Below are 25,741 nucleotides of genomic sequence, written 5' to 3'. Positions count from 1 at the left end.
TCCACTTCTGCCTTTTTCTATGTGGTACTGAGGAATTGAAGCTGGGTCTTTGTGCATGCTAGGCAAGCACTCTACCAGTAGGCCAAACTCCCAGACCCAAAGGAAGAGTTTTTATTGTGATATTTCTACATATGCATGTACATAATGTACTTTGATCATAGGCATCACCTCTACAGCTTTCCTGCCTGGGCTGGCTTTGAACATGGTCCTCCGAGAAGCTAGCATTACAGGCATGAGCCACCACTTCCTTTTCTTTCCCTCTCCCTCCCTCCTTCCCACCCTCTCTGTCTGTCTGTCTGTCTGTCTGTCTCTCTCTCTCTCTCTCTCTCTCTCTCTCTCTCTCTCTTTCTTTCTTGCCAGTCCTGGGGCTTGAACTCAGCCAAGTACTCTACTACCAGGTTACACTCCTAGCTCCCCTCCCTTTTCTTCTTTTCTTTCTTATTTATTTATTTATTTATTTGGCCAGTCCTGGGGCTTGAACTCAGGCTTGAACTGAGCACTGTCCTTGGGCTTTCCTCAAGGCTAGAGCTCTACACCTGAGCCTCAGCACCACTTCCAGCTTTTTCTATGTATGTGGTACCACGGAATCGAACCTAGGTCTTCATGCATGATAGGCAAGCACTCTAACCATTAGGCCAAACTCCCGGCCTCTTAATTTTTTTTTTAAACCATTTCAATTAATTTTACAGTAACATTTTCATACAATGTACTTTGATTATATTCACTCCTATTGCTTTTATTCCATCCCTCCCATCTTTATTATGTTTACATGCATCTAAATATATTTTCAATGGCTAACTGGAACATAATTCACATAACTACACAATCCATTCAAAGTGAAAAGCTCAGTGGTTTTTCAACGTTTTTGCACAGTGGCTCAATCTATTTTTAAACATTTTTCATCATCCTAACCCCTCCTAAAAATTTCCCACACTCATTGGCAGTTACTTCCTATTTCCTACCACTGCTCCTCCCAGCCCTAAACAATGAATAATTTATTTCTTGTGACTATAGATTTGCCTGTTCTCAATAGTTTCTATAAGTAGAATCACATAATATATGGTTTTTTGGTTTTTTTTTTTGTGCCAGACCTGGGCTTGAGCTCAGGGCCTGAGCACTGTCCTTGGACTTTCTCAAGGTTAGAGCTCTACCACTTGAGCCTCAGCACCACTTCCGGCTTTTTTCTATATGTGGTACCGAGGAATCGAACCCGGGTCTTCGTGCATGCTAGGCAAGCACTTTACCACTAAGCCAAACTACTCCCAGCCCAATATATGGTCTTGAAAAAAAAAATTTTTTTTTTTTACTAGTCCTGGGGCTGGTCACTGTCCCTGAGCTTCTTTTGCTCAAGGCTAGCACTCTACTACTTGAGCCACAGCACCATTTCCAGCTTTTTCCGTGTATATGGTACTATGGAATCGGACCCAGAGCTTCATGCATGCTAGGGAGGCATTCTGCCACTAAGCCACATTCTCAGTCCTATATGGTCTTTTTTTTTTTTTTTTTTGACTGGTTATTTTCACTGAGCACAATATTTTTAAGGCTCATCCCTATAGATGCATAAATCTGATATTTCCTACTTTCCTTTGGCTGTGTAATATTCCTCTGAGCATGCTACCTTTTGTGGCCATTTACTCACTATCATTTGACAGACACTGGTGGTGTGTTGAGTCTCTGATTATGCTAGGAATATGGATGAACACACAAGGTTTTGTGTGGACACCTCTCGCTTCTACAAAGAACAGTTTGGAGGAGAAGTACGGGGTCATATGGTAACTTTTGAGTTCCTGTCAAATACATTCCCAAAGTGACTGTACCATTCTACAGCCCTCTGGCAGCGTCCTAGACTTGTGATTTCTTCACTTCTTCCATATCCCTACCACTGGAACTATTGTTATCTTTGTGGTTTGGAGTTATCTCACTATGGCTTCAATTTCCCTGCATCTGTTAACAAGGCCCTAAAGTCAAGCCCAGGTGTCTTCACTCTTTCCCTTTCTCCCCCTTTCTCTCACACACATATACACACCACAAAAAAAAACGTGAAATGATACTTATGACATATAGTATGTATTTCCTTGAACATTATTGAAAATAACTGTAGGGATCAATTAATAGCTCTCTCTCTCTCTCTCTCTCTCTCTCTCTCTCTCTTATTCTGTTCCTCCCTCCCTCCCTCTCTTTTGGTGGTGGTCCTGCAGCTTGAACTCAGGACTTGGACACTGTCACTGAGTTTTTTGTTGTTGTTCTCTCAGGCTAGCATTCTATCACTTGAGCCACAGATCCATTTCTGAGGTTTGGGTCGTTACGTGGAGATAAGAGTGTCACATTTCTGCACCCTGGCTCATGTTTCCTGCTTCTCCTCAGGTCACCAGTGTCCTTCTTCAGCTCTCCATTAGAATTGATCGGGTTCATTGAGATTGTTTTTCTGCTCTTTCTTTACTACATCATGGCTCAGTTTTCTCACAGTATTGAGTATATTGGAGACTATAAGTTTTGGGGGAACATATGGCTGTTGGAGGACATGTCACCGGCTTTCTAATAAAGACTACCCATTTGACCTCTAAAAAAAAAAAAAAAAAAAAAAGCGGGGCCGGGAGTTTGGCCTAGTGATAGAGTGCTTGCCTAGCATGCACGAAGACCCGGGTTCAATTCCTTGGTACTACATACATAGCAAAAAGCCGGAAGTGGTGCTGAGGCTCAAGTGGTAGAGCTATCTAGCCTTGAGAAAGTCCAAGGACAGTGCTCAGGCCCTGAGCCTAAGCCCAGGACTGGCAAAAAAAAAAAAAACATCTCACAGACTTTCTTGCCTGGGATTGGCTTTGAATGGAGGGCCTCAGATCTCAGAGTAGCTAGCTAAGATTACAGGTATGAGTCACTGTGCCTGGCTAGAGCTCCTTTATCTTTTTTTGTGGGTCATGGGGCTTAAACTCAGAGCCTGAGAGCTGCTCCTGTGCTCTTTTGCTCAAGGTTAGCAGTCTACTTTAAGCCATCACACCACTTCCAGTTTTCTCGTGGTTAACTGCGGATAAGAGTCTCCTGGATTTTCCTGCAAAAAGGCTGGCTTTAAACTGTGAGCCTCACACCTCAGCCACCTGAGTAGCTAGGATTATCGGTATGAGCCACTACTACCTAGCTTAGAACTCCTTTTTCTAAACTAAAAAAAAAAAAAAAAAAAAGCAAGGAAAGGGGTGACCTTGTCCAAAAAGAAATGTACTCTTTTTCTTAACTTATGTAACTGTAACCCCTCTGTACATCATCCTTTTTTTTTTTCTTTTGCCAGTCCTAGGCTTGAACTCAGGGCCTGGGCACTGGCATTGAGCTTTCTGAAGGCTAGCACTCTATCACTTGAGCCACAGCACCACTGTGGCTTTTTTTGTGTTATGTGGTATGGAGGAACAGACCCCTGGGCTTTGTGCATGCTAGACAAGCACACTACCACCAGGCCAAACTCCCAATCCCTGTACAACAGCTTTATTAAAGCAATTAATAAAAATTTTTTCATGGTATCTAGTCTTTCGCCTGTGTCTAGTCTAATAAAGAAGATGAAGGAAACCAAGGCCTTATGGCCACAAGACTATGTGAATTCTACATGGAGCTGGGTGCAGTGGCTCACGCCTGTAATCCTAGCTACTCAAGAGGCTGAGATCTGAGGATCAAGGTTCAAAGCCAGCGCAGGCATAAAATGACCTATGACTCTTATCGCCAATTAACCTTTAGAAAATGGGAAGTGGGGCTTGGCTTGAGGGTAGCGGGGTAGCCTTGAGCTGAAGAGCTCAGGGACAGGGCCCAGGCTGAGTTCAAGCCCCATGACCCACAAAAAAAAAAAAAAAAAAAAAAAAAAAGAATTCCACGTGGAGAAATGACTCGCCAAGTTCCAGAACTCAGTCACAAGCTTACTTCCTGTTTTCTCCCCCCTTTCATTTTAGGCCCAGAGAAGGCCTAAGGCAAAGAAGCTGTCTTTTTGGCCAGGGGATAGTTCTGAGGTTTGCGCTCTACTGTTTGAGTCACACCTACTCCAGTCCTTTTTGCTCTAGTTATTTTCTTCTTCTTATAAAGATGATGTAAACAGGGGTTACGGTTCCATACGTAAAGACTACATTTCATTCTGGACAATATCGCGGCTTCCCTCACTGTCTCCCATGCTCGTTATTTTTGAGACAGTCTCTTGCTTTCTGTCCAGGGTTGGCCTGGATTTGATCCTCCGGTTTAAGTTTCCCCAATCATAACTGCGATGACAGGTATATATCACCATGTTTTTGGTTTTCCTTGGGCTGGTTGGGAATCTCAGTCCTGATTGCAGCTCTTCACATAGCTCAGCTATGACTGCGAATCTCCATCCTGCAGCTGTTACTTATTTCTTAAGGTCTGATGACCAGATTCTGGTGAAAACACACAATACGAAGTCCTGGACATGAGTGGAGATGTACATAGTCAAAATGAGAGGGCTGGAGTGTGAACTCCAAAGGGTGGAATGACTTCCTTCCCCAAAGCTAAAACTAGGCAAAATAAGTGTTTTCTAGCAGCAAAGAGCAGGAGCTGAAGCACAGAACAGGGAGGAGGAGGCAGACAAGGGACACAGGCCCCGGAACTTCAGTCCCAGGGGGTCTGCTCACACTAGCTGGCAGCTGCCAGGTGTCCTGCAGAGGACACAGAAAAAAAAAATATCCCTACGACATTTTTCTTTTATTTCTTTTTCTCATTGGCTGGTACTCTGTCACCAGAGCCGTGTGTCCAACCCTTTCCCTGGAGTGGTTTTAAGAGAAGAAGGCTGGGGAGCTACAGTCACTGTTCAGGCTTTGTTTTCTTTGAATCTCACACCTCATTCTTGTCACCTGCCAAGGGCATAGGGGCTACAGGCAAGAAGCCACAAGAGAAGGTTAAAGCGAGAGGTGGAAGAGGAGCAGGTTGAGGAGGTAGGCCTGGTGGCTTATGCCTGTAATCCTGGCTACTCCGGAGGCTGAGATCTGAGGGTTAAGGTTCAAAGCCAGGCTAAGCAGGGAACTCTGTGAGACTCTTATCTCCAATTAATCACCAGAAAAGCTGAAGGTGGAGCTGTGGCTCCAGTGGTAGAGCATGAACTAGCCTTGAATGAAAAAAGCCAAGCAAGAGTGCTCAGCCTGGAGTTCAAGCCCTAGTACCAGCACAAAACAAAAACACAGAAACCAAATGAGAGATACAGAGTTTGAATCCCCAAGTATCTCTGCTCTTCAGGTGCTGCTCATCACTATGACCTTTGGCTTCCAAAACCAACAGACCAAAGATGCTTTTCTATCGCCAGCGTTTGTCCACTGAAGGCTGGGCCAACATAGAGGCATCTGATTAACTTCCTTGCTTCCATGGCTCTGTGTGTGTGTGTGTGTGTGTGTGTGTGTGTGTGTGTGTCTACTATCCACTGCATTTCTTTCATCAGCTATCTCAGGCTGGGCCTGGCACAGACACTTGTGTTCCTCGCTAAAACGCTTCTGCTACACTTTCTACCCCTGGGCCCCAGCTGGCACTCGGTTCCCCAAAGCTCTTGCACGGAGCCGGCCCTCCCCTGTCCACCCGAGAAGTACAAAGAACCCAGGTTTCAAACCATCACCCCGGAGGAAAACCTTCCCTGTCCAAAAAGTCACAAACAAAACGAAAACAGGGGCGAGAGCGGAGGCGCGTGGAGATCGAACCAACTGGCCGCGCGGCTTCTGGCCTGGGCGAGGCCCTGGTGCTGCGGCCATGGGGGACCCCACGGTGGAGGGGAGGGGGGGTCTTCCGGCTCTCCCCACCCCCAGCCCAGGCTTCAATTCCATGGAGATCGTCCCAGGAAGTCTCCACTTCGCCGCCCTCCCCCGCCCTCGGGGAGCCTCCTGGCGGCCCGGGGAGCACCGCAAGCCGCGCACTGAGCTGGGAGCCCCGCGGTGGGGACCTCCGGGCTCTGACCGCCCCCCCCGGCCACGGCGTCCCGCGCAGGGCGGCTCTCCCGGCCCCAGCTCGGGGTCGGAGGAAGAGGAAGGGGGAGCTTGTGCCTCCGCTCTCCGTCAGGAAGCGGGCCAGGCCCCGCGGGGCGGCGGCTGGAGACACGCAGGACCCCGGGGGTTCCCCTGCCCCGGCGCATCCCGCGGCTTTCAGGACGTGGCTGGCTCGCTCAGCCCGGTCCTGCGTCCCGCGCTCCCCGGTGGGCCCCGCGCGCGCCCTTACCATCTGCGCCACCTTCAGCATGGCCCCCTGCGTGCGGGGGTACGCGGGGTCCAGCAGCCCCTCCGAGGTCTGCGTCCCGGGCCCCGCCGCGCCTCCGCCGCCGCTGCTGCACGTGGTGCGGACGAGCCCCGCTCCGTGCGACATCCTGCGGCCCAGCCCGCCGGCCGCCTGGGCCTGGGGACGCCGGGGCCGGAGGAGTCGGGGAAAGGCTGGGGGCCGGGCCGTGGGGCGGGGCGGGGCGGGGCCCCGACAGCTGTGGGCGCGCGGGGCCCAGAGGCAGCTGCTGCTGCTGCTGCTGCTGCGCCGGCCCTCGAGACAGATGCGCGGAAGTAGGGCTGGCTCCACAAGGGAGCCGACCTCCCGAGGCCCCGGCCTCTCCTGAGTGGGCACGGCCGCGCGGCTGGGCCAGGTCTCCGGGGACTCTGCGGGGTGAGGCTAGGGAGGCGTCCGGAGTCCTCAAGTACAGCCCAGGGGCCCGGAGGCGCCCTTGCGGCACCCTGCCCCGGGGGGGATCCCCGCGCGCCACCCGCGCAGCCACCCGCTGTGGTGCCACCAACGCCTCTGGGAGCCCCCAGCGGCCCTGCCCCGGCTTGCCGTCCCCCCTGTCCTCCCCCAACACATCCCAAATGCCTGCCCTCCTTGGGGCGGCTCTGGAAGCCCCGGTGAGAGGTTGCTGAGAGTTTCTGCACTCCAGCAGGTCGTCATCTCGGGGAGTGCATCGTTTTGTCATGAAAGAGCTGCTCCAGCAAGTGCGGGCTTGGCGAGGACACCTGTTCATCTGAGGGACAGAAACAAAGCCGCAGGAACCAGACCTTACCAGACCACTCAGACGCTTCCTGGTGGTCTACCTGCTGGGTAAATGGCTGCCCCTGTGCAGGAGCAGAGACCGAGGTGAAGAACTCCACAGCTTTTTAATAATTTCACAGTGGCTCTCGCCTGTAATCCTAGCTACTCAGGAGGCTGAGATCTGAGGATTGCAGTTCAAAGCCAGTCTGGGTAGAAAAGTCTGTGGAGGCCCTTTATCTCCAATTATCAAAAGTCAGAAGTAGGGCCAGGAATTTGGCCTAGTGGTAGAGGGCTTCCTTGGTACCACATACATAAAAAAAGGCCAGAAGTGGTGCTGTGGCTCAAGTGGTAGAGCTCTAGCCTTGAGAAAGCCCAAGGACAGTGCTGAGGCTCTGAGTTCAAGCCCCAGGACCAGCAAAAAAAAAAAAAGAAGTGGAGCTGTGGGCTCAAGTGGTTAAGCACAAAGCTGAGGGACAATGCATGCCTAGGCTCTTAAGTTCAAGTTCTAGGGGCTGGGATGTAGCTCAGTGGCAAAGCGCTTGCCTAGAAAGTACAACATCCTGGGTTCGATCCCCAGTACCAAAAAAAGAAGACAAAAAATACAGTTAAAAACAAACAAACAAACAAGACCCAGGACCGAGAGCTGGGAGTGGGGTAGCAGAAAAGTGCTTGCCTAGCATGGATGAAGACCTGGTTTTGATTCCTCAGTAACAGACATAGAAAAAACAAGCTGGGAGTGGTGCTGTGGCTCAAGTGGTAGAGCTCTAGCCTTGAGACAGCGCTCAGGCCCTGAGTTCAAGTCCCAGGGCTGGAAAGAAAGAAAGAAAGAAAGAAAGAAAGAAAGAAAGAAAGAAAGAAGTCCAATTTGTAGTACTAGTATTACAATACCAGATAACAATAGTTCTCCATTCCTCACCAAGGCCTTGAGCAGTCCTGTATGCAGGCCCCTAAACATCCCATCACCATGGCCTTCAACAGTTAGTTGTGCATGCAGGACTCTAGGCATCAAGTCCAGGACGGTTGTCCTTGGAGGACTTGCATGTGAACAATGGACTGATTGGACCCTAGAGGTCTGCACCAGAATGGCCATCTAATCAGAGAGGCTAAAGGATGTATGGAGAGCACATACAGAGTATGTGGAGCCTCTGATTGGGTCTAGAGGCTGATATGGCCCATAGGTTGTCCTCTTCCTGTCTAGCAAGAGCTCTGCATATCTTTTCCTTTAATAAATCGTTGCCATTCTACTCCGTGTCCATGGACTCATTCTTTGAGACTGTAGGGATAAAGGAGCCCATAAGTACAGTTACCCAAAGCCATCATGAAGGGCAAAAGAAAACACATTCTGGATTCAGACATCTCGAAGAAATTGAGAGAGCTTCTGGGGGAAAGTTTACTAGTAGAGGAAGGAGAAGAAGGATTTACCTATGTGCTCTTCTAAAAACAAAGCCTCCGGGACAGGAGCTCCAACCCAGAGCTATGCTTTACCAATCCCCTAGGCATCGCTTGAACCAGTGGAGTTGATAATCAAGATTAACCATCTCAGAGTTTACTAGTGGCCACTGCCCAGTGCAGTGCTCTGACAAAAACATCAGGACTATGAACTTCAGCTTTAAGATTTTGGCTTTTATGTAGGAAACCGTGGGGATCAAATGTACTAACATGTTTTAGTCACCAGGAACTACTGCTGGCACAGATGATGTAGCTGGTGATATATCTATTGCTGTGACGATATTCTGGTCATAGCTCTTTCCCTGACACATTATCTTGGTTTCTACTCTGGAGATCTTCCTTTCTTCCTCTTCTCTATCCTGGGATTTGTAAATGAGAATGATCTTTGAAACCTATGAAAAATACACCTGTTTCATCTCAGTCTTGGAGATTCTGATTCGGGCTGTTAGTACCTAGACAGCCATGTTCATTTGATTCTGGCCAGCAACTGCTGACCTGGCAAGTTCTCTTCAATCCAGTGAAGCCTAGCTGACACATCACACAGCCTCTGTGAGGCCTTTAACCCCATCCTTCCTCCCATCCTTCCTCCCCTGCCCAGCCCCGCCCCCACCCCCCAGCCATGGCATTGGCTTTGGCTCACGTATAAAGTATCCCCAAATGCTTATCGGTGTTCAGAGGTAACTGAATCATGAGGTGATTAATCCTCATCAATGGATGAATCCACTGGTGGATTCACAACTTGACAGCATTATTAGGAGGTGGTGGGGGGGTGGAATCTAGGAGGTGTGGCCTAGTTGGAAATAGGTTCTAGCGTGCATAACTGGAAGGTGTCCATCTCTCTCCATCTCTTCTCTGCCCTACACGGTCCTTTCTGGCTTCTCAGGACTGAGTCAGTTTTCTCCCCCATGTTTTCTGCTATGATGCTTTGTCTCATTCAGGTCCAGACATCAATGGAGGAAAGTGCTAATGGATTGAAACCCATGAAGCCATGAGCCAAGAGTCTTTCTCCTTTTATTTTTTCCATGGCCAGTCCTGAGGCTTGAACTCAGGGCCTGAGTACTGCATGCTAGGCAAGCACTCTACCACTAGCCAAACTCCCAGCCCACCTTAGATTATTATTATTTTTTATTTTTCTTTTGTGTCAGTTCTGCGCTTGAACTTAGGACCTCATGGTCTTGGGTTCTTGGTTTTTTTTTTTTTTTCCCTGCCCAAGGGTGGCACTTTTAGCTTTTTGGAGATTTGAGAGTGTCTGATTTGATTGCCTAGAGTGGTTTTGAGGTTCCTTCCTCAAATCTCAGCCTCCTGAATAGCTAGGATTACAGGCATGAGTTACCAGTACCTGGGTTAAAAGGCTAGTGGGTTTAGATATGTGTTATCATCTTGCAGGGCTCTGGGATTTGACTGGGCTCGGCTGGATGGCTCTCTTCCAAGCCCTTCAGGATGCTGAGGTCAGATGGCAGCAGAGCTGGTCATCTGAAGCTCAGTTGGGCTGAATACCCACACTGCTTCTTTCATGTGGGGATTGGCTGGAACTCAGCCGTACTTCAACTGGAGTGCTGCCATGTGGCCTGCTCTCATGGCGTGGGCTATGCAGAGCATAGCGGCTGGGCTCTGATAAGGGAGTACTGCAGTCAGTATTCTAGGAAGTAGAAGGAAACTGCCAGCCAGCACAGTGCTCAGCTGGAAGGGAAACATGATTTCTGTGTCCTCCCTTATTTGAGTGTGTGTGCGTGTGTGTGTGGTAAATTCCACCGCATTGATTATGAAGGTATATGGTGGTAGCATTGGATCATCTTTGGTATTTTTTTTTGGCCAGCCCTGGGCCTTGAACTCAGGGCCTGGTCATTGTCCTTGGGCTTTCTCAAGGCTAAAGCTCTACCCCTTGAGCCACAGCAACAATTCTGTCTTTTTTCTATGTATGCGGTACTGAGGAATTGAACCCGGGTCTTTGTGCACTCTACTACTAGGCTAAACTCCTGGCCCTGGCTTATCTTTGGAAACATAATCTGCTACATCTTCTGTGAGGATTCAATAAATGAAGGCTTGGGAAGCTCTCAGCACAGTGCCTAGCACATCTTCAAAAGCTTTCTGGCCAGGTGCTGGTGGTACACATCTATAATCCTAGCTACTCAGGAGGCTGAGACCTGAGGATCAAGGTTCAAAGTCAGCCTGGGTATGAAAGTCCTTGAGACTCTTACCTCCAATAAACCACCAGAAAACTGAAAGTGGTGCTGTGGTTGAAGTGGTAGAGTGCCAGCCTTGAGCTGAAGAGTTCAGGGACAGGGTCCAGGCCCAGAGTTCAAATCCCAACACTGACAGATAGAAAGAAAGAAAGGAAAGAAAAGAAAGAAAGAAAGAGGAAAATTCTGGTTCATCCTGGCTTTCATCCTGCCATCCTCAGCATCATGTCACATGTCAGGGTGTGTGTGTGTGTGTGTGTGCCAGTCCTGGGGTTTGAACTCAGGTCCTGAGCACTACCCCCGGTCCCCCGGTCCCCAGCCTTTAAGGATAGTGCTCTACTATGTGAGCCACACCTTCACTTGCAGCTTATTTGGTAGGTAAGAGATGAGTCTCAGACGTTCCTGCCTCAGGTGGCTTAGAACCTTGATCCTTCTGTTTCCAGAGTAGGTAGGATTACAGGCATGAATCACTGGTGTGAGGCTTTATATTGCGAAATAGGTCATTGCAAATGTTTCTCCATACTGTCCTCAACCCCTGCAGATGTGTGCAGTAGATGCAGCTGGAGGAGGCAGGGTCAAGAGAGACAAGTTAGCAGCCCAGGCTATTCTAATTGCTCACCTTGAGCAACTCATGAGCCCAAAGACTTGGCTGTCTGTCAGACAGGGCTGGGGGCATATTTCCCTAACTGGAAACTATTCTTGATTGTATTACTTACGTGATGGATTCGCTGAGTGGTGCTGGGGACTGAACTCAGTTTCTCCCGCCAGGGAGCTAAGGTATGCTCCCAGCCTCACGAGACCAACTCACACTTGATACAAAAGTGACTTGTCAGGCAAAAGGTTGGAGGTTGAATCATTTGAAATTGCCATTCTTGTAGGTCAGAGTTTAATAGCGGTAATTTCACATGGTTTAGCCTAATGGTCTATCATTAAATGGGTGAAAATTATGAGCCCCTACGGCTCATAAACGGAGAACCATTCATATGTTCTAGAAGCTATCAGCAATTGCATTTTCTTGGGTATTCAGCTCATTTATCACTTGGTAGCTGTCATTGGTAAGCATTTTTCTGCTAGTTTATTTCTCTGTAACACAAATGCTTCCACAGATCTGGTTCTGCTTCCAGGGTCACTGCTGAAGCTTGCCTGGTGCTGGCTCCCCAGGAATGTGTGTGGGGACATTGTGGCCTAAATTTCACCTTCTGAATCCCTCAGCAGGCTTCCAGTGGTGTGTCTCAGGCTTCTCTCTTGGGGTTCCTTCTTCCTTACCAGTACTGTGCGGGGTCCCAGGATTCTTCATGCACTTCTTGGTACCTTTGGCTGCCCACAGATGCTTGTGGATACACACTGAGGTCCGGACCCTGTGCTGGGCTGGTAGAAGCCTGGGATGGGGGTGGGGGGCAGGGGAGATGTAGCTTGTGTGTGGGGGGGATAGGGATGAAAATCCACCCTCTCCAAAAGATCCTAAGCCAGACAGGCAGCAGGTGCTAGTACAGGATTTGGTGGTGTGGCAGATGGCCTGACTTTATATACTCCCTAACTTACAATAATATACATTATCATCTTCCTTGATAACTTACTCTCTTTTACAGCATATTCTCCCTCCCTCCCTCCCTCGCCAGTGCTAGGGCTTGAACTCAGGGCCTGAGCACTGTTCTTGGACTTTCTCAACACTAGAGGTCTGACTACCACTTGAGCCACAGTACCACTTCCGGCTTTTTTCCATGTATGTGGTACCAAGGAATCAAACCCGGGTCTTCGTGCATTCTAAGCAAATACTCTACCACTAGGCAAAACTCCCCACCCATACAGCGTTCTCTTTACAGGGCACCATTGGTAGATTGAGGGCTATTTGGAGGATTGTTATTATTTGGTGCAGGTACTGGGGCTTGAACTCAAGGCCTGGTGTTTTTGCTCAAGGCTAGTGCTGTTCTTTCTGAGCTACAACTCGACTTCTATTTTGTTGCTGGCTAATTGGAGATAAGAGACTCATGGGCTTTCCTGACCAGGCTGGCTTTGAACCACAATCCTCAGATCACAGCCTCCCCTCAGTAAGGACATTTATTTAAGGCTAAGCTACATGCTTAAGCCATCTCCTTCCAGGGGGTCTGTGTGTGCATGTAGCACGATACAGACAATCCATTTTGTCCATTAAATTTCTTTCTCTCTCTCTCTCTCTCTCTCTCTCTCTCTCTCTCTCTCTCTCTCTCTCTCTCTCTCTCTCTCTCTCTCTCTTCTTCTTCTTCTTCTTCTTCTTCTTCTTCTTCTTCTTCTTCTTCTTCTTCTTTTTTTTTTTTTTGCCAGTCCTGGGCTTGAACTCAGGGTCTGAGCACTGTCCTTGGGCTTTTTCCTCAAGGCTAGAGCTCTACCACTTGAGCCACAGTACTACTTCCGGCTTTTTCTATGTATGTGGTATCGAAGATTCAAACCCAGGTCTTCGTGTATGCTAAGTAAGCACTCTACCACTGGGCCAAACTCCCGGCCCTCCATTAAATTTCAATAAACCTATTTCTTCTATGAAAACCCATCTTAGTAATTAAAACAATTGTCTAGGGAATATAAACAGAGTTGAAGTTAATTTTCTACCTAGAGGTGCATCTTTAGTTAGCATTTCTAAATATCTATGTGCTATCCAGGTATTTTATTTAAAATCATTTTGTACATTAATACCCTGAAGGAATTTTCCTATGAAGGGAGCAATTTACAGATCTGAAAATAAATGACTGATATTGAATGTTCATGGCTCTACATTTTCTTGTAGTTTTCAAATGTTGGCTATGTATATCTATCTTTTGGGGATATGAGTTTGAAATAGCAATGGAGAGAGATTAGTTGCCTAAAGCATTTTATTGATTTCCCATGAGTGGGTAAATATATCAAACTAACATTGCTCCCACCCCCAACTGCATTTAAAAGACCATGCAGGGCTGAGAGTTGAGCATAGATGTTCAGATATTGATATAGTGTAACTATTACTGTAATACTTTTCAATCCCTCAGAAACCACTTCTTAATACTGGCTGTATTTTGTGAGACCTTTTTGTTTATATTTTTTTCTTTCTTCCTGTTTCTCTTTTCTTCCTTTTCCTCCCTCCCTTCCTTCCTTCCTTCCTTCCTCCCATCCTTCCTTCCTTCCTTCCTTCCTTCCTTCCTTCCTTCCTTCCTTCCTCCCTCCCTCCCTTCCTTCCTTCCTTTTCTTTTCTCTACAGTGGGGCTTGAATTCAGGGCCTGGGCGTTGTCCCTGAACTTCTTCCACTCAAGGCTAGTAGCTTTGAGCCACAACGTCACTTCCAGTTTTCTGCTTACTAATTGCAGATAAGAGTCCCAAGGACTTTCTTGCCTGGGCTGGCTTTGAACCTTGATCCTCAGATCTTAGCTAGGATTACAGGTGTGAGCCACTGGCCCTTGGCTTGCCACTTGAGCCACAGCACCACTTCTCTTTTTCTTATTTGTGGTACTGAGAAATTGAATGCAGGGCTTCATGCGTGGTAGGCAAGTACTTCTGGCCCCTCCCTCCCTTAACTCAGGGTTTCCCGTTTGCTAGACAGGTGAATTATTGCACCTGAGCCACAAGTCCAGCCCTCCTCTTTTCTTTTCAGTTCGGGTCTCATGCTTTGCCTTTGAGGGCAGCCTTTGGACCATGAGAGGTGCATACCACCAAGCCTAACTGATTGAGATGGGGGTCTTTTTGCCTGGGCTGGTCTCAGATCACAAGCCTCCTGTTTTCTGAATAGTTGGGATTATAAGTATGAGCCACTGTATTTGGGGCCTATTTTCTTGAGAAAAAAATTAATAAATCCAAACCAGTTCAAAGCACACTGCTTCATCTCTAACAATAGAAAAATACTTGGTTGTCGGGCGCAGTGTGGCTCATGCCTGTAATCCTAGCTACTCAGGAAGCTGAGATCTGAGGATGGAGGTTCAAAGATAGCCTGGACATAAAAAGGACCTGAGACTCTCATCTCCAATTAACCTCTAGAAAATGGGAAGTGGGGCAGTAGCTTTGAGCTGAAGAGCTCAGGGACAATGCCCAGACCAAGTTCAAGCCTCATGACCACACACCTCCCATCAAAAAAGAAAAAAAAAAGGAAAAATACTTCATTGTCTTAAAACCCCAAACACAGAAACTCAAGATCAAAGTCTTTCAGTAGCCAAAAGAGGAAGTAACAATTGTTTTCTGGTTAAAAATAGATGCTTATTGTTTTGGTGAACTCTCAGGGTAGATTGAAAAGTAATGCTCCTGAAAAAACAAATATAAACACAACATAGCAAGTGCATCCGGTCGAATGTACCTTATCCTGGGCTTTAGAAATCAATCTCTTCAGTGCTATGTGTTCAAGAAAGGTATAAAATTGTAGTGTGCTTGGCGGACGTGTGTGTGTGTGTGTGTGTGTGTGTGTGTGTGTGTGCGCGTGTGTGTGTGTGTCAGTGTGTGAGCGAGCGTGCACACAGGGTCCAGGTAGTCTCTAAGTGTTTGAGCTCAATATTAGCTATTCTGTCTCTTGAGCTGTAGCTCCATATTCAGCTTTTTGGAGATAAGAGTCTCAAGGAGGGGCCGGGAGTTTGGCCTAGTGGTTAAAGTGCTTGCCTAGGATACACGAAGACCCGAGTTCGATTCCTTGGTACCACATACTTAGACAAAAGCCGGAAATGGTGCTGAGGCTCAAGTGGTAGAGTGCTAGCCTTGAGAAAGTCCAAGGACAGGGCTCAGGCCCTGAGCTCAAGCCCAGGACTGGCAAAAAAAAAAAAGAGTCTCAAGGAGGGCTGGGAATGTGGTTTAGTGGTAGAGTGTTTGCTTAGCATGCATAAAGCCCTGGGTTTGATTCCTCAGTAGCACATACATAGAAAAAGGCAGAAGAGGTGCTGTGGCTCTAATGGTAGAGCACTAGCCTTGAGCAATAGAAGCTCAGGGACAGTGCCCAGGCTCTGAGTTCAAGCCCCAGGACTGAAAAAAAAAAGTCTCAAGGATTTTTCTGATCAGGTTGGCTCACAGGTGCATATACAGGTACTGGGGCTTAAACTCAAGGCTTAGCTTTTTTGCTCTAGGCTAGTGCTCTACCACTTCTGGCTTTTTGCTAGTTCACTGAAGATAAGAGGGTCATGGATTTGTCTGCCTGGGCTGGCTTTGAACTGTGAGCCTCAGATGTCAGCCTCCTGAGTAGTTATAGGTGTGAGCCACAGGCACCCAGCTCATTTCTATCTTTCTGGCTGGGTGAGGTAGCTCACACCTATAAGCTACTCAGGAGGCTGAGATATGAGGATCGAGGTTTAGTGCCCAGCCTGGGCACTAAAGACCAGGAGACGCTTATCTCCAATTAATCACTAGAAAAACTGGAAGTGGGGCTGTGACTCCAGGGGTAAGGTTGCAGCCTTGAGCTGAAGAGTTCAGGCACAGGACCCAGGCCCAGAGTGAAAGCCCCATGACCGACAAAAGAAATGTTACATCTGGAGCTGTGATTCCAATGGTAGAGTGCTAGCCTTAAGCAAAAGAGCTCAGGGACAGTGCCCAGGCCCTGAGTTCAAGCCCTAGGATCAGCACTAAAAAAAAAAAAATGGTTAATAAGGTTTTGTTGTTGGTTATGGGACTGGAACTCTAGACCTCACAAACTTGCCTGCTTTGAATCTTGATCCTCCGAACGCTGTCTCCTGAGATAGGAGGATTACAGACATGAGATATCAGAACCTAGACTCTGACAGGTTCTTCATATCAGCAATTTTATTTTTATATTATCTATAAAGACACCAACAAAATACTTAAGAATTCATTATAAGCTACAGCACTTTGCAAATAAGTATCCAGTTTAATTGTAACAAACCACTGCCAGCAAATTTAACTAAGTATATAAAAACATTAGTTAAATACAATTTTGTGGAAATATACATTATACCTACAGCTGTTTTTACAGTGAGACTCTTCTGGGCGTTCCCCCCCCCCCCGCCCTTCAATTCTCAAATGGTAAGTCACTGAACGGTTCTGGATCTCCATGCTATAAAACTGAAATAGGTGTTTCCAGCGTAGCAGATGGCAGTCAGGAAGGCAAAGAACTAGAGAAAACAAAGCATAATAGAAAGAGAATCAGTATATTCTCAGCAGAATGAGTTCCACTTGATCTCCACTAAATCCCTCACTTACAACATGCCAGATTTTGCAGATAAAATTACTTTATTGGCTCAGTTATCTTCCTTTTCAAATGATTTCTGGCTTTTTCAGGTTTTTATTTTATTTATTTATTTATTTTTGCCAGTGCTGGGCTTGAGCTCAGGGCCTGAATACTCTCCTTGGACTTTCTCAAGGCAGAGCTCTACCACTTGAGCCTCAGCACCACTTCTGGCTTTTTTCTACGTATGTAGTGCCAAGGAATCGAACCCGGGTCTTCATGCATGCTAGGCAAGCACTCTACCACTAGGCCAAACTCCTGGCCCCAGGTTTTTATTTTTTCAATGACTCTAAAATGAAATTTTACTTAAATAATCTTGGAGAGTTACTTGGATGTGAATGTGAATCCAGATGCCCGTGCCTCACACCTGTATTCCCACTCGAGAGGCTGAGATCTTTGGATTAACGTTTGAAACCAGCTCAAGCAGGCAAGTCCATGAGACTTAATCTCCGAGTAACCAGCAAAGGCCAGAAATAAAGGTGTGGCTCAGGAGGTAAGGCACCAGCCTTGAACAAAAAAACTAAGGGGCAGTACCCAGTTCAAACTCCAGTATTGTTGAGTACATGTACACATACACACACACACACACACACACACACACACACACACACACACACACACAGGGTGAATGTGGTGACTGTGTATCTGAGAAAAGAAAGAGCATCACTTCTAGTTTAGTTCAGGCAGCTGCAGACTAGGGATCAATTTCAGAGGGCTACAGACAGCTCTAGAAATGAGCAGGCCAGGCAGGTGCCAGTGGTCCATGCCTGCAATCCTAGCCACCCCGGAGGCTGAGATCTGAGGCTCTCAGTTTAAAGCCAGCCCAAGCAGGAAAAGTCCAAGAGATTCTTATCTCCAATTAATGCAAAAACATCTGGAAAGACAGCTGTGGCTCAAACCGGCAGTGTTGACTTCGAGCACAAAAGCATGTCAGGGACAGCGCCCAGGCCACAGGAAACAGGGTCTCACTATGCAGTCCAGGCTGGTTTTGAACTTGTTGCTACATAGCCCTGGGTGGCCTTAAATTGTCTATCTGCCAGCTTCTGCCTCCCAAGTTCAGGGACCATAGGCATGCCATATCATGCCCAGACTATAGTCGTGTGTGTGTGTGTGTGTGTGTGTGTGTGTGTGTGTGTGTACATCTGCATGTTTGTGCCAGTCCTGGGGTTGAACTTAGGGCCTGAGAACTTTCCCTGAGCTTTTTGCTCAAGCTAGTGCTTCTACCACTTTAGCCACAGTACCATTTCTGGCTTTTTAGTGGTTAATGAGAGGTAAGAGTCTCTGACTTTTTTACCCTTCATATCTCAGCCTCTTGAGTAGCTAGGGTTGATTATAGACAAAAGCCACTGGTGCCTGGCTAAAACTAGTTGTATGTATGTATGTATGTATGTATGTATGTATGTATGTATGTATGTACATGCATAGCCAGTCCTGGGGCTTGAACTCAGGGCCTGGGCACTGTTCTTGAGATTTTTTTGCTCAAGGCTAGCACTCTACCACTTGAGCCATAGTGCCCCTTCCAGCCTTTTCTGTGTATGTGGAACTGAGGAATGAAACCCAGGGCTTCATGCATGCTAGGCAAGCACTCTAACACTAAGTCACATTCCCAGCCAAAACGAGTTATTTAAATTGGGGAAATTATACACAGTTATGGTTTTAAAAAACAGTACACTGCCACGTGCTCATGACTCACACCTATAATTATGCTCACTTCTTGTGAGCTTCCGTACTTAGTAACTCTCAACAGTTCTTCCTCTTCCATTCCTTGACCTGGTATTTGGCTCTCACTTGCCAGCTTGACTTACAGCCTGTGACCCTGGCAGGCCACAGGAGGTCCCAGGCATTTCTTAAATCTGCAAGTAGCACTCTGTCCTACAGGTAACTTGCCCCTTTCCTGGAAGGCCAGTAGGCCCTGGAGAAGGAGATGGAAGACTGAAGGGGATGGGGAGAGAGATCACTCACAGAGGAGGCCGCCCAGCTGTTGAAGTTATGACTGTCCTTCTCTGAGGAGACAGAAGATGCATCCACCACGGCAGCTGAGAGGTACAGGACGAAGGCACTGCCATTAAAGCACAGGCCCTGGAGAAGGTGGAGAGACATATGAGGGAACCTCCCAGGTGGCCAGAACTCTAACCAGATGTTGTAAGGGTTGGACACAACTGGGGAAGGGCGGGGACCAGAGCCGCACACAAGCTGAACAAGCGTTCTCATCTCCATTACAGCACCTTGGCCTATTAGTTTAAATAATCTAAGGATCCGTATCTAGGCCTTAAATTGGAACCCCAGGACTTTTATTAAAAAAAACAACAAAAAAAGGTTTGAAGGAAAGCAGGATCCTGCAGGGCCCGATGCCCGACACCCCTGTTTCCAGGTGGTACAATTTATTGAAAATGAATCAAAACAAATGTCTCTCTAGAGAACCCAGCTGATCTTGTTTCATCTGGAGAACTGGTTTGCTACTGGACCTAAACAGAATTCTAGATCTTCTAATTTGTCTGGTCACTCAAGTAACACACAGCAGAGGTCTTGGGATAAGATGGGGATCACTTGCTGACCCGGGCCTCTCTTGGGGGGGCCAAGTGGTGGTCCTTACCACCATCGTCCACGGCACTTGGGGAATCCGTGTGTAGGTCATGGTGATGTAGATGATGAGGAAGAAGACGGTGAGGACCCAGTAAAAGACAGCCACAAACATGACCCAGCCAAATGCAGGGACCCGGAAGTACTCAGTTCCAGCAATCAGTGTCCATACCAGCAGACCCAGGACCTGTGGGATGGCAGGGGCAGTGGAAAAGAAAGGAGGAAAGGAAGAGAACGAAGCAGAAACAGAGAAAACAGAATCATTCAGAGTGACAATGACAACTTTCTAGAATATATGTACAACTTACAAATAGGGCTCACTCCTGAAATTATAGCTACTTGGGAAAGTGAGGATGAGAGGTTCATAGTTAGAGGCCGGCTGGGCAAAAAAGTTCCCAAGATCCCTCTCAACCCATAACTGGGGTGATGGCATGTGCCTCTCGGGAAGGATCGGGCCTGCCTGGACATGGATCTATAACACTGTCTACGGAAAACACTGCCATCCCAGCTATGATAGGAAGCCTAAAATAGGTGACCCAAAGTGTGTAGGCAGCAAGTTTGGCCTAGTCACAAAACAACTTGTGCCTAAAAGAGCTGGAGAGGCATCGCTTAGCCACAGTGCTTGCCTAGCAAGAGCAAGTACTACTAAAATATAAACAGAGGTTATAAACTCATGTGCCCACAAAGGCCAGGAGGGTGAGACAACTGTATTTACTTGGGGGAGGGGAGGTGTCTGTGTAGCTCGCCAATTTCAGTAGACTAGTGTCAAGTTTTCTTCCCTTCCACCCGCACCGCCCCCCCCTGGAGAAAATAGGAGCTGATCAAAGCTAGCCTGGCAGGAAAGTCAGTGAGACTCTCTCATGCCCAATTAACCATCAAAAATCCAGAAATGAGCCAGGCCTCTGTGGCTCACACTTGTAATCCTAGCCACTCAGGAGGCTGAGATTTGAGGATTGGGATTCAAAGCCAGACTGGGCAGAAAAGTCTGTGAGACTGTTATCTTCAATTAACCACCAGAAAACTGGAAGTAGAGCTGTGGCTTCAAGTGGCAGAAGTGCTAGTCTGGTTATGGAGGTGATTGAGCAGAGCGGTGTCTGAAATAACACTGAGACTTCTAAATTCAAACTGAACAGGTCAGAGCCCTTTGTTGAGGAAGACAGTAAAGGTGTTTCTGGGGTCTCTCCCAGAGGGAGAGGGTGTAAGTTGCTTGTTCAGGCTTGGGTCTAGCTAAACAGGTTCAAGTAACAGCTCTCAGCTATGAACATAAGCAGGCAGAGCCTACTGCCTGGAGGTGCATGGTGTCACTTGCAAGCACTAGTCATCACTCGCATACACAATCATCTCTCAAAAAGTAGGCATGGCTAGACGCTGATGGCTCATGCCTGTAATCCTAGCTACTCAGGAGGCTGAGATCTGAGGATTGTGATTCAAAGCCAGCCTGGGCACAAAAGTCCATGAGACTCTTCTTCTTTTTTTTTTTTTTTTTGCCAGTCCTGGGCTTGAGCTCAGGGCCTGAGCACTGTCCTTGGATTTTCTCAAGGCTAGAGCTCTACCACTTGAGCCTCAGCACCACCTCTGGCTTTTTTCTATGTATGTGGTACCAAGGAATCGAACCTGGGTCTTCATGCATGCAAGGCAAGCACTTTAACCACTACGCCAAACTCCCGGCCCCTCCATGAGACTCTTCTAACTATCAGCAAACTCCAAGTGGCTCAAAATGGTATTATACTAGCCTTGAGCAACAAGAGGGACAGCCCCGAGGCTGCAAGTTCAAGACCCAAAACTGCCAAAAAAAAAAAAAAAGAAGAAAAGAAAAAAAAGGCAGGAATACTTGGCCCATGACCTCACCAGCAAAAACAGTAAAAAGAATGCCCCTATGGAAAAGGGAATCGACAAAAGCAAACCTTTATCTTCTACTATAACCAATGCTAATGAAAATCGCTCTGAAAATGTCACCCATCTCCTGTTTTTAAGAAATGTATGTAAGCCAGGCCTAGTGGCTTACACCTGTAACCCTAGCTACACAGGAGGCTGAGATCTGAGGACTGCAGCTCAAAGCCAGCCTGGGCACTAAGGTCTGTGAGATTCTTATCTCCAATTAACCACCAGAAGGTCAGAAGTGGTGCTATGGCTCAACGGGTAGGGTGGGTAGCCTTGAGCTGAAAAGCTCAGGGACAATGCCCAGGCCCAGAGTTCAAGTCCCACAAGCATCCAAAAAAAGAAAAAAAATGTGTATATAACTTGTGTTAATCGTCTAGATTAAAGGGGTATTTTAAAATTTGACTTTCTCCTAGCAATGTTTATTTCATAACTGCCTATTTGTCGTCATGTGTGACACTACCCTGGAAATTTCCCTCCTTCATTTGTTTATCCTAGGCTGCACTACACATGCCATTCATTGTTCAGCTGTATGGACAGAAGTGGACACCTAGTATGGACTGTACACGTAGCCATGTGAAGGTATTTAGAATCTTCTCAGCATCAGTACGATTTCATTTAGACAGATAAATTAGTGTATAGAACATACATGGAATTTGATTACTTACAATTTCAATTCTCCCACACTGACATAAGCATTTTATTTTGAAAGAAGCAGATTGGTTTGTTCTTCGTTGAAAAAAAAAAGAAACATGTGTGCATTTTTAATAAGTCCTATAATCACAGTACACACACATACACAATTGGTCTTTGTTAAAGACGCCCCAACTAAGCCCTCATTTTCACCATTTCGGATCCATTCCTTACCTTTTCCCAAATATATGTGAAAGAGACAGGCTAATTAGTTTTCCAAAACAAAGAAGTAAATGCAAATTTTTTTTCTTTTTGCCAGTCCTGGGGCTTTCCTCAAGGCTAGCACTCTACCACTTGAGCCACAGAACCACTTTTGGCTTTTTCTGTGTCTGTGGTACCAAGGAATTGAACCCAGGACTTCATGCACGCTAGGCAAGCATTATTACCATTAGGCCACGATCTTGGCCGCTATAAATACATAGAGGTTGAAAACCTCTATGAAGAAGGTATACAACAAGAGTCTCTGGATTGAAAGGTAAAACTGAAGATCTGAAGCATCATTCTGAAAACCCAAGGCTTACGTTCAATGGGAAGGCTTTCTCACAGGGTCAGCCCCAATCCTTCCTTTCTTTCTCGGCGTCCCCCGCCCCCCACCACCCTGTGCTGGTTCTGGGACTTGAACTTGGGCCTGGGTGCTGTCCCTGAGCTTTTGTGCTGAAGACTTGTGCTCTGCTTCTTGAGCCACAGCTCCATTTTCGGCTTTCTAGTAGTTAATTGGAGTCTCATGGACTTTCCTGCCTGGGCTAGCTTTGAACTGCAATCCTTAAGTCTCAGCCTTCTGAGTAGCTCAGATTACAAGTAGGAACCACCTGTACCCAGATTTTTTTTTTACCTTTTGGATTAATCTCCAGACTGATTTCCATTGTTATTAGTCTATGTTACCATCGGTGGTATATAGAGTTTCTCCCTTTGCCCATGTCCTCACACATTTTTTCTTTTGGTCTGTTGTGGGGCTTGATCTCAGAGCTTGGGCACTGTCCCTGAACTCAGAGCTCTTCAGCTCAAGGCGATTGCTCTACCACTTTGAACCACAGTGCCACTTTTGGCTTTCTGGGGGCTAATTGGAGATAAGAGTTCCACAGACTTTATTATCTGGGCTGGCTTTGAACCACTATTGTCAGATCTCAGCCTCTTGAGTAGTTAGGATTACAGGTGTGAGCCACCAGTGCCAGGTTCATTTATCGTTTTGTGTACTGTTATTGGGCCTTTTCTACTTGAGGTTGATGCTCTATCACTTGAGCCATAGCACTCTTCCAGTTTTTTTTTAAAGAATTTATTAATGTTGATTTTTACATCATATTTTAAATGACAAATTTAACAAACAAGTGTTCAAGGAGCGAATCTCTATTTACAATCACTGGGACTTAGTATTTAGAACTTAATCAAAATTAGGCTATGCGTTTGTATGTCATAGAAACATATTAATTTATGAAATAAAACATTATGTCTATAGAGTCATAGGTTTTTATGTCTATATAGCTATGTTTATATTTCCATTCCCATGTCCATAGCTTTGGGTATGCAGTTATTGAGTCCTCGCTCTTGTACTCTTTGGATTTAATAGCCACATATTAAGGATACCATACACCTTTTGTTCCTTAGGTCTTGACTTGTCTCACTCAACATGATTCGCTCTAGATTCATCCATTTCCCTGTGAATGCCATTATTTTATCTTGTCTGTTGGCTATGTAGAATTCCATTGTGTATATATACCACATTTTCTGTATCCATTCATCTGCAGTAGGGCATCTGGATTGTTTCCATCCCTGGCTATTGTGAATAGTGCAGAGATGAACATAGCTGAGCAGGTGTCCTTATCTTATCTTGGGTCATGATGTTCAGGATAGATGCCCAGAAGTGGTATGGCGGAATCATAGGGAAGGTCTATTTTCAGTTCTTTAAGAAACCTCCACACTGCTTTCCAGAGTGGCTGAACTAGTTTACATTCCCACCAGCGGTGTAGTAGGGTTCCTTTTTCTCCACAACCCCGCCAGCAACTGTCATTGTCTGAGTTCAAAATCTTGGCCATTCTTGTTGGGGTAAGGTGGTATCTTAGGGTTGTTTTTATTTGCATTTCCTTTATGACCATAGATGATGAACAATTTCTCATATGTTTTTCTGCCATTTTAATCTCTTCTTCTGATAGGTCTCTCTTTAGTTCCCTTGCCCATTTAGTGAATGGTTTATTGGGTTTTCGGGGGATTAGTTTCTTGAGTTCCCTGTAGATACTGGATATTAAGCATTTGTTAGATGTATTGTTGGTGAATATCTTTTCCCAGTTGGTTGGCTGTCTCTCTACTTTTGCGACTATGTTTTTATCTGTACAGAAACATTTTATTTTTAGGTAGTCCCATTTATCGAGTCTCTCTCCAATCTGTTGTGACCCTGGGATTCTGTTCAGGAATCTTTTGCCTGTGCCTATGAGTTCCAGTGTCTCTCCTACTTTGTCATGTAGCAGTTTCACGGTTTCCAGTCTGATGTTGAGGTCTTTGATCCACTTTGAGTTAATGCTTGTGCATGGCGAAAGGCTAGGGTCAATTTTTAGTTTTCTGCATGTGGCTGCCCAGTTTGCCAGCACCAATAATTGAATAGGCTGTGTTTGTTCCACTGTATATCTTTGGCTCCTTTGTCAAATACAAGTTGCCTATAGGTATGTGGTTCAATTTCTGGGTCTTCTATTCTGTTCCACTGATCTTCTGGTCTGTTTTTGTGCCAATACCAAGCAGTTTTTGTTATTATGGCTCTATAGTAGAGTTTGAAGTCTGGTATTGTAATACCACCAGCATTGCTCTTTTTGCCTAGAATTGTTTTGGCTATTCTAGGCCTTTTCTTGTTCCATCTGAATCTTTGGATTATATCTTCTATTTCCGTAAAGAATGTCTTTGGGATTTTGATGGGGATTGCATTGAATTTGTATATCAGTTTTGGCAGTATAGCCATTTTCTCTATGTTGATTCTCCCTAGCCATGAGCATGGGATGTCTTTCCATTTCCTAGTGTCCTCTTTAATTTCTTTCATTAGGCTTTTATAGTTTTCATTGAATAATTCCTTTACATCTCTGGTTAAGTATATTCCTAAGTATTTTATTCTCTTGGGGGTTCTTCTAGCTTTTTGCTGTTTAATTGGGGATTAGAGTCTCACAAACTTTTCTGTCTAGGTTGGCTTTGAACTTCGTTCCTTAGATCTCAGCCTCTTAGGATTCCTGGAGCCCAGTAATCTCAACTGTTTCCAATTATTGATGCATAGGTTGAACACAAGGGCTCCCCACTTTTCTCCTACTTACACCTGTGTAGTTCTTGGTTCAGTTAATGGAACTTCATGAGTTTTCCCCATTGTCTACCAGGTTAGTAGCTTTCTGCTCAGCAAGCCTAGGGCCTGTCTCCATGTATCCACTAGAGGGCACCCAAACACTGCTGATGAAGGACCATGCAGTCCCTGCTCAGCAAGAGTGAGCTAGCAGGAGTCTACATGAGCTCCACAAGGAAGCGGAGTGGCTCAGAGGGGCAGGATGTGGAAAAAGAAGGATATTCTCACCTATTAGAACCAGACATTGCCTAGAAACACACCTGGCTTGAGATAAAAAAAATGACCAAATACAGCCGGAGGCTGGTGGCTCCCACCTGTCAGCCTAGCTACTCAGGAGGCTGAGATCTGAAGATCATGGATCAAAGCCAGCCTGGGCACAAAAGGACCCAAGACTCTTATCTCCAATTAACACCAGAAAACTGGAAGTGGCGCTGTGGCTCAAGTGGTAGAGCACTAGCCTTGAGCTGAAGAGCTCAGGGACAGTGCCTATGACCAACAGGAAAAAAGTACCAAGGCATGTGGGTGTCTCCTGTCAGCCAC

General features: G+C 46.4%; 2 protein-coding genes across 2 annotated transcripts in view; both read right to left on the bottom strand.

Annotated features, from left to right (window-relative positions):
- The window catches only part of Cmtm7 (CKLF like MARVEL transmembrane domain containing 7), a 29,545-nt gene extending 23,181 nt beyond the window's left edge, over positions 1 to 6,364 (bottom strand). The window contains exon 1 of the mRNA XM_090351802.1: positions 6,175 to 6,364. Within this exon, the coding sequence (XP_090207928.1) occupies positions 6,175 to 6,318 (144 nt within the window). The 5' untranslated portion in view covers positions 6,319 to 6,364. The remainder of the gene's footprint in view (positions 1 to 6,174) is intronic.
- Positions 6,365 to 16,524: 10,160 nt separating this feature from the next.
- Positions 16,525 to 25,741, bottom strand: part of Cmtm8 (CKLF like MARVEL transmembrane domain containing 8) — a 52,261-nt gene continuing 43,044 nt past the window's right edge. Inside the window, exons 2-4 of the mRNA XM_090352747.1 lie at positions 19,337 to 19,510; positions 18,706 to 18,822; positions 16,525 to 16,630 (exon numbers count right to left, since the gene is read on the bottom strand). Of these exons, the coding sequence (XP_090208873.1) occupies positions 16,547 to 16,630; positions 18,706 to 18,822; positions 19,337 to 19,510 (375 nt within the window). The 3' untranslated portion in view covers positions 16,525 to 16,546. The remainder of the gene's footprint in view (positions 16,631 to 18,705; positions 18,823 to 19,336; positions 19,511 to 25,741) is intronic.

Source organism: Megascapheus bottae, chromosome 18, assembly GCF_031878675.1.
Source record: "Megascapheus bottae isolate mThoBot1 chromosome 18, mThoBot2.hap1, whole genome shotgun sequence".
In the NCBI taxonomy this organism is placed as follows: domain Eukaryota; kingdom Metazoa; phylum Chordata; class Mammalia; order Rodentia; family Geomyidae; genus Megascapheus; species Megascapheus bottae.
Note: the sequence above shows the minus strand (reverse complement) of the source record. Positions and strands in the feature narration are given on the sequence as shown.